The 12,332-nt window shown below is 47.5% G+C and overlaps 1 protein-coding gene across 5 annotated transcripts in view; it reads left to right on the top strand.

The window, feature by feature from the left end:
- Window positions 1–10,640: 10,640 nt before the first annotated feature.
- Window positions 10,641–12,332, top strand: part of caskin1 (CASK interacting protein 1) — a 126,765-nt gene continuing 125,073 nt past the window's right edge. For 2 of the 5 annotated variants that reach the window (XM_015360283.2, XM_069180919.1), the window contains exon 1: window positions 10,641–11,550. In XM_015360283.2, coding sequence (XP_015215769.2) covers window positions 11,457–11,550 — 94 coding nt within the window. In that variant the 5' untranslated portion in view covers window positions 10,641–11,456. The remainder of the gene's footprint in view (window positions 11,551–12,332) is intronic. The other 3 variants (XM_015360286.2, XM_069180923.1, XM_069180922.1) reach the window with 2 other exon arrangements.

The following is a 12,332-nucleotide window of genomic DNA, read 5'->3' as shown; positions in this document are numbered from 1 at the left end:
GATGATGAGGAAGGTGACTGATTGGCCCAATATGGGAGCTGCAAGGCTGTCTGGCAGGTGGAGCACACTGTGCGGTCCTGTGAGCTCTCCTCTGCGTTTTTCCCTGTGCTTCCTCTTCCTGCCTCCTGTGCAGGTGACTTCCCAGGCTGGATGTCCTTCCTCTGCCTGGTTCAGGGTTCGCTCAAGGGCCACAGTCTCCCGGGACCTCCTTCGGGATCCTGCAGTCGGACACGCGTGTGTCAGACGGAGCCTCAGGCCCGGGGGCTGCGCCGCGGTCTCACCAAACCAAACACCCAGCCAACATGGCAGTTAGGACGGCATTGTGGGCCCTGACTTCGTCCACCCTTCTCTGTGTTGGACCGCTCCAGGCTTCGCTCTCCTGCTCTGGGTGCCGTTAGCCGGCCTCTAAAGCTCTGGGAAAACGCTCTGGCAATGGCCGACCCCTCTGGTCTAGTTTATTGTCACATGCACAAGTGCAATGAAATGCTCATTTGCATGTTTGCTCCGGTACGAAGACATTCAGGGGTCGCCCCACCATAAACACAGAACAGCAGCAACAACAACAAACAACATACAACGTGTTGGGGAGCACAGAAGATAAATATGCCGAAAGAGAGAAGTTGCTCCGTTAGCCAGCAGTTGCGTTCCCGGTCGCTAGACATTGCGGCTGGTTTATGATCGCATGAGTCCACAAGGTGTCACTGTTGAGCTGGCTCACGGACGCAGGGTTATATAACCCACTCGTGGTGGAAGTGGAGAATCGTCAACCTATTCTATTCTTACGCCCGCAGGTGTGTGCTGTTCACACGGTGAACGCCGGCGGGGCAGTTCAGACAGGCCGACGCTGTTTGACCTTAAGTACGGTTTCAAAACAGCCTGCAGTGTACATGTCCGCTTTCTAGCTCTGGAGATTAAGTGTTCAGGTGTAAGCTGCTGTCCGAAATTTTTGGCTCCTTGTTGTGATCAACCCTTAAAAGGGCTTCGCCTTGTTTATGCGCGAATTGTGCTTTTCTTCTTTTCAGTTGAAGCCGTGATGGTGAATCCCTAAGTTTAAAGACCAAGCCCCTGGTTTCGTCAGGTCCTAGAGATCCCAGCTCCTTGTTCACTGGCCCCCGTCTGAAACGGGTTGTTTAAAAAATTACGCCTGGAAGAAATCGGATTTTTTTTAAAATGTAAAAGATAGTCATGGAGACCAATATCCGGTTTGGTTCTATTGTCGTTTTGTTGCCCAGCCTGGGTAACCATATCTATAACATTGTAACAGAGTGTAGTTCTCCACTAGGAGGCTGGCTCTTGATTCCTGAGGGATTGAACTCCTCGTAGGACTCATGTCAGAGGCAACATGACAAGAATATACGGTCTCAGTCCGGTATAATTTGTGAGATTTCATGGATCCATCTGGTGTCTATGGTAAAACCAGACACTGCAGGCGATAGGGTGATTAGCAGTCTAGATTCAAACAAAGCTTTTACTGGTGATTCTTGAACTTGTGCCTCATTATAGCTGGCATCAGTAACCCAGCTATGAACACTTCTTACACCTGGTGAAGGTAGACTCTATCCCAGAGGAATAGGCTGTCAGGCAGGACTACGCCCCTGGCTGGGACTCCAGACCTTCACTGGAATCGCACACAAGTACACAGGAACCAGGGAGGTGGAAGGAAACCTGAGCGGTCATTAAAAAAAATCACCTGAACCCGAGAAGAGCATGCAGACTCCACACAGTCCGGGCCCAGCATTGAAAACAGGACCCAAGAACTGTGATTCAGCAGCTTTAACCTCAACACCCTCATGTCAACTGACACCATTAACCATTCATGGACACACTACAATAATCCTATAATAATATAAGAATCAATGTGCAGCAGATCAGGAACAGTTTGGATATCTATGCAGTAAGAAAGGCTCTTCAGAACAAGTAGGGCTCACCAGCACATCTTAACTATTAAATGGTCAAGACCAGCAAGACGTTAGGTCTTCCGCAGAGCAAAAGAGTATCTTGTACATCCTTTGAAAACACAAAGGGAGTCCCATCTTTATGAGCTGTACATATGCAAGGCAGTGCTTATATCTGGAAAAGCCTCATCCCTGGAGAAATTCAGTATGCAAAGGGACCCGCAGGAGCCAGAAGCAGCATCCGAAGAGGTCGGCCGCGTGTTTGCCTTCTGCCCAGCCCAGGGCTGCAATTGAAAATGAGGGATGTGCTCAAGGCCTGATGCCCCCTCTTGGCACTACAGTGCGATGTGTGGCTTGGTCACTGAAACGATGGGATTTAGTTGGGTGTGGAATTTAGTAGCAACTTCACATCTTGACAGATGAGTAACCTGTCTACTGTGGAATCTCTCCAGCTGTCTCCAGCTTCTGGGTTAGACAGTCTTAGCCAGACTGAGAGCTGGTTTAGTTATTGATTGATTGGTTGACGCTTCAGCACCATCTGTTTTAGAGTTCCTACAGTATGTCTCCATTCAGCCTTGTCTTCTTGTACAGTGGCTGTGTGCTTCACTGTGCTACTAAGGCAGGAGGGCCTGGCAAAGAAACTACATTTTCTCTAAAATCCCTGCTGGCCGCAGCACAGAGGAAGCCTTTATCGGAAGACAGGGGCTCATAATCTTGGTCTCGGAGGCCCACAACACCTGCTGGCTCTCATCCCAGATGAGTTTAATTGCGTAATTGAGGCCTTATTCGAACTCACAAGTTGCTGGGTTGGAATATTTGCGATTTTGTTTGGACGCAGGAGTTCGGAATTTTATTCTCCTCATGAAATGCAACAGTTGAATGGCAAGGCACAGATGCTGGAAACAGTCTTAACAGTTCAAATTAGCCCTGTTATTAAGGCAATTAAGAGCTCCGTTGTGTCATGGAGAGCTTGGCTGGAATGAAAACCAGGAAGTGTGTGAGACACCAGGAGCAGGATTGGGTCCCTGGCTGTCAGACTCCAGAGAAATCCTTTTCCATGTTTTCTGAGCCCTACACATTAAAGGCTTCTATAGCTCACTCACTGGGTTTTGTGTCAATTTTTAAATTTAGTTTTATTCATTGCCGTGTCTGCCTTTACAGAAACAGAGTCCCTGCTCACCAGTGAGACTCAGTTCCAACACCGTGAACCATATGGAGGCAGCCAGGCCTTCCTGGCTGTGATGAGAGTATGAGAGTAGGTGGAAGAGGATTGCAAGGAAATCCGATTATGTGAAGCCATGCAGACGAGTGTGGAGGTAGCTGGCCGAACCGTGCCAGAGTTTGTAACAAAGTTCATTGGAGCTCACTGTGAGCCACTGTCAGGTCAGGTGTGCATTTTCAGCTCGCCCTGGAGCTGGAAAAGTAACTGAGCTCAGCTGAGGCACTCTGACACAATGGCTTAGTGATTCTGGAAGGCAATCGTGAGGCAAGGGGAACCATTTAACTAATCGAGACGCTATTGGGGGTCTCGTGAGGTTGTTAGCCAATGTAGAATCCAGGTGTCCAGCCCACCAGTGGAAGAAGAGAGGCTGTATCTCGTATACAATATGCTGCACTTGTAACAGTGACAATAACTCATTCCCCATGGGTCTCAAGACAATTCTGATTGCACAGAGAATCAGAGAGCATTCAAACCGGGGGTCCAGCCGCAGGAGGCATTTCTTTACACCAAGGGTTGTGGGAGTATGGAAAAATATTGAAATGTTTCAGTTCATGTACAATCAGTAAAAAGGGAAAACGCAATCACTAATGACACTTCAGCGAGCTGTTTTTAGTTATCCTTGTGTTTGTAATTACACAGTGCTTCAGGTTTTTTCTTGAATAAAAATACCACTTTCATACTCTATTTTTTCACCTTGGTCCCCTCAGATTAAATCCCATGTTTCTAAGACGGCTTCAAAGTAGGTCTTACAACTTGCTCGCCCGACAGCACAGGCCCTGCTGAATCAGTGTTCAATGTCATGGTGACAAGGCTGCACACACAGCACTGAGAGTGGAGCTGGGTGTGTTAGTCAGGCCACTGTAGCCTAAGATGGATGTTCACCCTGGTGCAGCTGTGCAGGGGACTTCTCTGTGCACAAATAAAAATCTCATGTGCATTCTTTTTTTTTTAAGATGACTTTATTGGTCATATACAATTTCTTGTATTAGAAATTTCTCTTTTCACATACCCCAACTTGCTCTCCATGAGACACACAGACAAGGAGAGAAGCTGGGGGGTCAGAGCGCAGGGTCAGCCATTTATACGGTGCCCCTGGAGCAGTTGGGGTGAAGGGCCTTGCTCAGGGGCCCAACGGAGTAGGATTCCTCTGCCAGCCACGGGATACGAACCGGCAACCTTCCAGCCACAGGCGTAGATCCCTAGCCACCACACCGGGGTAATTGACCAATATTCACAAAGCCCAGCCTGCATCCAGGTGGTTTTTCTTAGCAGGATGTCACCTAAGATCACCGCGTGCAGGTTGATTCCAGAGGTCTTCCGTAAACACACCTGCACCCTCGCGCCCACGCTTCTCCTGTTCCCAAGTGGAGTTTTCCACAGCGAGAGAGAGAAGAGCAGATAGTGGATTCTAGCTGTCAAGGGGCACTGGCTGACTAAAAAGGCTGCTGGTTACCATAGAAACATAGCCTTCCAAGGACATGGAGTTTGTGTTTGAAGAGGCAGAGCTCTGTGCTCTGTGCCAGAGTAGAGGCACTGATAGCTGAGATGATATATACTCTAGGGAACAGCTTCAGCCCTCACTATCCAAGGAGCTCTGGGACAGGGACTCTCTGCTGTGAGGCAGGATGAGCACTGGGTATGAGCTCTTGAGCTCCAGGGATACAGTTTGCGTGTGGCAACCTGATACAGAAATCTTGTCTTTCTGGAGAGCTTATGAACTTGCCTTGCCATGTGCCACAGAGGTTCCTAAAGTCTGCCGGGGAAGCAGCACAAAGTCCAAGTTTGTCGTGACGGTGCGGAGTGGGAGGTGTTGTGGCGCGCACCGGTAAAAAGTTAATGCCCTGGGTGAGAGGAGAGACACAGGTGTGAGGTTAGCAGGGCCCAAAATTAAGAAAAGAGTGAAAAGTAAACAGAAAGCCAAAAGAATCGTACTGTGCCTCGTGACCTCCAGACTAGACTGACCCTGTTTCGTGGGGTCCAGTCTGGTGGAGCAGGGCGCGTCAGGCAAGAACACAACAAGAACTCTGTGTGTGAGGAAGGTGTGAATCTCCTGGTGAGAATACATGAAGGGACAGGCACAAAGAAAAAGAGCCCCTTACGTGGGTGCAGTACGAGCCCCTTACGTGGGTGCAGTCCCCTCTGGGACTGTCAGTGTAAGAACCCCCACCCTTCCGGGGGTGTCCCTGCTCGTCCCCTCAGGGGGTGTCCAGTGTGCCTCTATAGGACCTGCCCAGCTGTGGCTCATCATCTGGAAGCCGGGACAGCTGGGACTACAAAGACGAGGCTCCGCCCTTCTACTGGGGCTCCGCCTCCACACCGGGCACGCCCCCAAGTAACACCACATTGTCAATAGGAATCAGGGGGCAGGTGGGTCCAGTGAGCTAATATTTATCTGGATTCTCAGAAATCGCAGGAATCCTGGGAATTTCTGCTCCTTTTCCCCTGCTGACTGTTTTAAAACAGAAATCCTTCAGAAAAAGTGAATGAGTGTCATGAAGCAGATTATTTTCAACACATAGTGACAGCTGTTCATTTGTTTCACAGTTCACCCGCATCTCAAGTCTTTTAATTAAGTGAGATGATACTGGTGTACAGTATGTGAGCAGACCTTTTAGAAGTAATGTAATTTGGCTCCGTGTTCGCTGTGCGTGTGACACACTGAAGACCCGCCGTCTCAAAGGAGCGGGGAAAACAGATGATTATCAATTGTTTTTTTCAGGTCTGTATTCTCAACTGCAAATTAAAATGCGGTAATTATTTAATTCGCTGTATGATTTTGAAATTCATTGACTCGATACCATGAAAAGGAGAATGGTCTAGTTTGTGACACAAATCATTTTGTCGCATTCTAAGCTTATCTCAGAAATTCTCGATTTCATTTTCAGTTAAACTGGTAGTCGTTATAATTTCAGTAGTGCTTTGTGTCTGTGGATTTGCATTATAGATTCAGATATCACAGTAACTGCCACACTGTCATACCTTGTCTGTTAGGAATACATTACACTAGGTGCTGTACATCTATATCAACATCCACCTGAAGGTGTGTGAAGAGAGGTGGACTGTTTTAAAAACCAGTCTCAGGAAAGCTGTTGTCAAGAGTTATTAGATTGGTAGCTGAGCTTTAGGTTGTGACTGAGATTGAAAATCAGTTGTTACTTCACAAAATCGGAGTGCAAACAAAACCTGACTGCCCACTGGCACATGATGATGAACAAAGTGGGGCGGAGATGGAATTTTTATTTTAAAAACGGTCCTCGAGCCTGCGAGAGGGGCTTGTGCAACATGTGAAACAACATGATGTGCTGAAGAACATTGTGGTATAATTAAAATCGATGAATCAGGGTTTACAGAGTGAAACATGATTTCAAACAAGAAGAGGCCCTTTTGGCTAGTTATGCCTCTTTGGTAGTGAGTGGTTAATTGAACCACGGATCTCATCCAGCTGTTTCACGAAAGAAACCAGGGTATCAGCTTCAACAACTGGTCCATTTGTAGCTTGGTCCATACTCCCACAACTCTTTGGGTAAAGAGGTACCTCCCAACCCGCCTCTAAATGCACTTCCACACGATTTCCACTTATGTCCTCTGACTCGTGATTCACTGTGCTTTCTGAAGAAGTCCACTGGTTTGGTTTTGCCTTTGAGGAGCTTGAATACTTGGGCCCTCTAGTAGTCTTCTCTGCTTAAGACTAACAAAGTACCTTCAGCCTGTCAAAGAGGAACTGCAAAGCTGTTTTTAGATTTTGGAGTTAGTAGCATTGTCGATTGCATTTCAAACCTCTGTGAAAGTAAAATGTGCAATTTACATCACAAAATAGACCACATTTCCAGGTCTCATCATATTCTCTGATTCAGAATGAGGCAACCAAACTTCTGGTGTGGTGAAATGGCCTTATTGCACTGTAAACAAGCAGGTTTGTAAATACATCTCTTTTAATCCAATAGAAACATTGCTCTCAACTTCGACAAATACTCCTTACTTCTCAACTCTGCAAACAGATCATGTTGGCACATTTCTGCAGTGAAATGTCTGCTGCACGACCTGTACTGATTCTCCCAGACATCACATTACACTAGTCATTACAGTGACTAGTGAGCAGGAAGGGCTGCTTCATGTCACGGTTCGTGGTATCTCTCATTTTTGCATGCAGCAAGACCAGGGGTTTGCGACAACGTGGCAACCATACAGCAGCTTCCACAAAGTTCCAGATTTTGTGCTTAATTCCCGGGATTTGTCAAATGTTGCAATACCGTCAATTAATTTATTTTGTTTCGGGATTTTATAACGGGTCAGAGAAATTGAAACTGCAGTTCCCCTTTAAAATAGGACATTCCCTTAAGCCCTGGAATGTATCTACTTGCTCTTCTTTGGACTGCTTCCCAGGCAGTAATATAATTTTTGTCACATGGTGTCCAAAGTTGGACACACCATTCTAAATGAGGCCTGAAGGTGAAAACTACACATTAATCGGTTTTCAGTGTTCTGGACAGACAGGAAAGATGATAGAGCTTTAAGCATTATACATCAATTATTTAATCAATTTCCCTACGGGATTAATAAAGTATTATCTATCTATCAAAACAAGCACTCAGGCACAGCAACTTACTCTAGATGCATCTAGGGTCATGACTATATGGATCTGACTTGTAAAAAACATTCAATGAGAATAGAGTATACTAAAGTCTGCTAAATCTGGATATCCACTGTAATGCAGTCTTATATAATGAATTCAGGAAACACAAGTTTTAAGGAAGAAGAGGTTATCATGGGAAATTATACTTTTCTTTAGATATATTGGTTGGAAGATCTAATAGGCATGTCAGGATCTGAAATGGTAGAAACCCAGGCTAAAGAATATTTTTCCGGATTACAGCAGTGCATTTTCTCAGTGATAATACTAGGAAAGTCTTGGAATTCAAAAAAGAGAATATTGCTGTTCTGGAACAAGTCCACAGAACAGTGATTAAATACATCCACTGACAGGCTAAAAGGAAGGAATCTGTTTAGTATCTAAGACCATGAGGAAAAGCTGAATCAAATGTTCAAGGCTCTGACATCGTTAACTGGTAGTGCTTTTGCAGAATCAACAGAGCCAGAGGGGTTTTTACACAAAGAGTTGTGGGTGTCTGTAACAAGCTTCTCAGCCTTGTTGTTCAAGCCGATTTTAAGGCTTCTTTCTGGAAACTGCTGGATGAGGAGGTTTACCTAACTCCTTCAGCAGCAACCAAAAGAACTAGATGGGTTGTGTGGCCTTCTTTCATTTGCAGCTGCCATGTAACTCCACGACACTTTGTTTCACGTTTATACAATGTAGAATGGAATCTAGCGGCAGGCACGTGACACATTGCTGGCAGTTTCTGGTGGATTATGCACTAGCATCTCAACTAGCTAAGGCCGTTGGCTGAGCCCTGACAAGTGACAACAGCCCGTGCAAAATCAACTCTGTTAGAGATACGCATTTGATTACAAAAACACGATATATCAAATGGGACAAGGACATGGATGGGAGTCAGATGCAGAGCTCTGCATTCATGTGGTGGGATATGGGACCGTATTACACCCTATTCTGTCACACACTGTTGGGGAATGATGATGCTTCTTCTTATCAGTAATGGCCAAATGATGCCACTAGACAATCATGGAGTATGAATCCTCCCCATGAAGAGCGATCTGTCATTCTGAATATTCGTCTCCCTGTGTGTGTCATGAGCCACATTCTTGAGCAGAAGCCGTAGGACTGAAGCCACAAGAACGAGCACTTCAGACTCTTCAGTATGATCAGCGCGCTGACGCCTACGGTGAGAATTGAAATACAATGACCTTTTAGACACCCCGCTTCGCATGATAGATGCGGAAAAAAACCCCAAGGGAAATGAGCGATCCTGCCTCGGACGCATTTGTAATGACCATTCCACAACTCAACTTATACAAATATACAAGTAGCGCATCCTCTCAAGAGAGCGGCTGTCTATCAGCACAGCGGCGAGGAGTGGGTTTGGTAGATTATAGAACTGATTGAACGTGTCTGCGGCTCTCACCAGGACAAGCGGACTGAAGGGGCGAGGAAGGATGAATCTTACTGGATGTGCTTTAGGCACACTTTTCAAATAAATCAAATGAGTATGCAAGCTACAGAAACTGATACGTCTTGAAGTCCTCACCTAATATGAGTGACTATGCAATGAATGAAAGCATATTCTTGCTTTGAGCTTGGTGCTTGGCAGGATAGGTTCCTGAATTGGAAAAAGTGGTTTGAACAAGGATGGATGGAGGAATGCCTGTCAGACCTCACTGGTCGCAAGGCCTGAATTCAGCTGTGCTTTCGTCCCCTTTCTCCCCCACTGCGGAGTGGCCCCGGGTTCAAATCCACACCCCCGGGGTGTTATCTTTGCGGAGTCTGCATGTTCTCCCTGTGTTTGAGTGGGTTTCCAGCAGCCATGTCACTACTGGCAGCCCACTGCAGCTCAGCAGGTGGGAGCCTGGTCAGTACCTGGATGGGAGACCTCCTGGGAAAAACTAAGGTTGCTGCTGGAAGAGGTGTTAGTGGGGCCAGCAGGGGGCGCTCACCCTGCAGTCTGTGGGTCTTAATGCCCCAGTATAGTGACGGGGACACTATACCGTAAACAGGCGCCGTCCTCCAGATGAGACGTAAAACTGAGGTCCTGACTCTCTGTGGTAATTAAAAATCTCAGGGCATTTCTCGAAAAAAGAGTAGGGGTGTAATTTCCCATTGGCCTTTACCAATCATGGCCTCCTAATAATCCCCATCTCTGAACTGGCTTCATCACTCTGCTCTCCTCCCCACTGAGAGCTGGTGTGTGGGGAGCGTTCTGGCGCACTATGGCTGCTGTTGCATCATCCAGGTGCACACTGGTGGTGGAAGAGGGGATCCCCATTAAAAGCGTCCAGAAAAGCGCTATATAAGTGCAAGCAAATAATTAATTATTATTTCCTCCCACAGTGCAAAAACATAGTTCTAGGTTAATGTCTTCTCCTGGGAAAACGAACCCTCAGTGTGAGGTGTCCGTTTGTTCACTGGGCTGGACTGGCGGCCTGTCCAGGGTGTACAGTGCATTTCACCGGCTGATGCTGCCGGAACAGGCTCCGGCTCACCCGCGACCCTGCGTTGGGTGAAGCGGTTAGATAATCGATGGATTGATAGAGCTGGCTGCATTCTCGGCTTGCTATCGGTGCAACAGTAACACAGGCGATAGTAGACCGTTTACAGTGAATGGTCACTGCTTTATTTTAACTGTTATTCGGCCTCATCGCGTTTTCTCAATCTGAACAATATACACAGTACCCACCCCACCACTTCACAACCCCCGCACGAATACTATTATTTAGCAGCAACGCGCCGGTTTGTGAAAACGCGTGGGTTTTTTTTTTTGCGACAAATACCCAAGGAAGTCGCAGAAGACAGCGGGTACTTCTGTCTCCATAGCAGCAGCAGTAGGCGCATCCTGGCCGGCTGCGCTCGCTCGGCGACGCTGAGAGCTGCCGCTTGCTCGTACAGAAGTCGTACGTCTGCGCTGCGCAGGCAGTCTCCCCTGCAAAGTGCTGAGAGCGGAGGAGGAGGAGGAGGGGATGGACCGCGCATTCGGTCCGCCTTCTGGATGCAGCAGAGCTATTTAGCGATGCAGTTTCAGCCAGCCCCTTGCAGCGGGGGGACAGCGAGAGGCATGGAGATCCACTCCTCGACAACAGCGAGCCTGGCAGCGGAGTGGTCTCTGCGGTGACTGCACACTGCGATGGCAGGACTGGTTTCTGTTTACAGACTGCAGGCTCACAAACCGCTGGACCAGCAGCTCGCCCGTCGCTGATTTACAGTACATTTTGGGACTGCGTTTGCTTTTTACCTTTAGTTTTTTTTTACATATATTTTTCTGTTTTAAGGAGACGGAGACCCCCCCTTCCTCTCACAGAGACCTGCACGGACCATTTTCTTTCTGGCGAGCAATTTTTGAAATTGTGCTGTTGTGCGACCGCCGGTGTCATTTTATGTTTTACAAGAAGTTACATTCGTTCTGCACGAAATGCATGATAACATGTAAAACCCCCCCTAACTGGAAATCATTCCCAGAACTGTGAATGATACCTGCTTCGTCGGAGATCGGGCAGGGTGGCCGAAAAGATTTACAGATCTGGGATCGAAATTTCGGCTGCTGTGATCGCGCACTGCGCGCCGGGTGGAATCAGAGCATCTCCGCTATCAGAAGCACAGACCTGCGCCTGCACTCCGCCTCGCTGTTATATCAAGGGAGGATCCGCGGCAGCTGACTGGAGCCGAGATCACGGAGCATGCTTTGGATGTAAAATTAAGAACAGCGCAGAGCAAGATGGGGAAAGATCAGGAATTGCTCCAGGCGGTGAAGACTGAAGACGTTGTTACGGTACAGAAGCTCTTGCAGAGGCCTAAACCTGGAAAAGCAAGTAAGTGGCATTTAATTCAGGTGGCTGTCTTTTTAAAGGTGGCCGGCTGAGCGAGGGATGTATCAGACTGCGAGAAATCTGGTCTCTCTATGGCTTCTGGATTCGTGCGTTTTTCCCACTTGCGCCTCTGGGGTCTACGCTACACTCGTTTTCTGTCAATACCGGCTCTTGAGAGATGAGATTCCGTCAGTCGTGGAATCTAGATGCTTCAACTCGCTCCTCCGGGGCGGATGGGCGCGCATTCAGCCGTCCCGCTTCCTAACAGGGTAGACCTCCAGATGCGAATTAACACAGCGTTAGCAGTAATAGATAGTCCAGCGTAACCTAATTAGAAACCATACCCTCTCCCAGTCACGTTAAGGGGGCGAATATGCCGATAAACATGCTGATACTTGTCGAATTAGACGGGATTGAAGGGTGGCTTGGAATATAAAAGATCGGTCATCATCAAAATGAGATTAGATAACCCTGATCGCGTTTTGCTAACGCGCACATTTCACTCTTTATTATATTATAGTTACGGGGTTAATATCACTGTTATAAATATCGCCAGCTCCAATTGCCAGGGTGAGAGGCGTGTCATTTTCTTGGGGGTCGTGTGGTGTGTGTGTATAGGCTCTGTGCCCCTAATGATGAATTCGTGGGAATCGGTCGGTAAAGGCTCAATATTGCCCGGGCTGAGCCACCCGAAAGCGCCTTTTATCTACACAGCGATGCAAAGCCAACAAACTGAACGACGTGAAAAGCCATTGAGATGCGGGGGTGTTGCCCTGTGCGCGGTG

Source organism: Lepisosteus oculatus, chromosome 19 (genome assembly GCF_040954835.1).
Source record: "Lepisosteus oculatus isolate fLepOcu1 chromosome 19, fLepOcu1.hap2, whole genome shotgun sequence".
NCBI classification, from domain to species: Eukaryota; Metazoa; Chordata; class Actinopteri; order Semionotiformes; family Lepisosteidae; genus Lepisosteus; species Lepisosteus oculatus.
The sequence above is the reverse complement of the archived record's forward strand: the minus strand, read 5'-3'. Positions and strand labels throughout refer to the sequence as shown.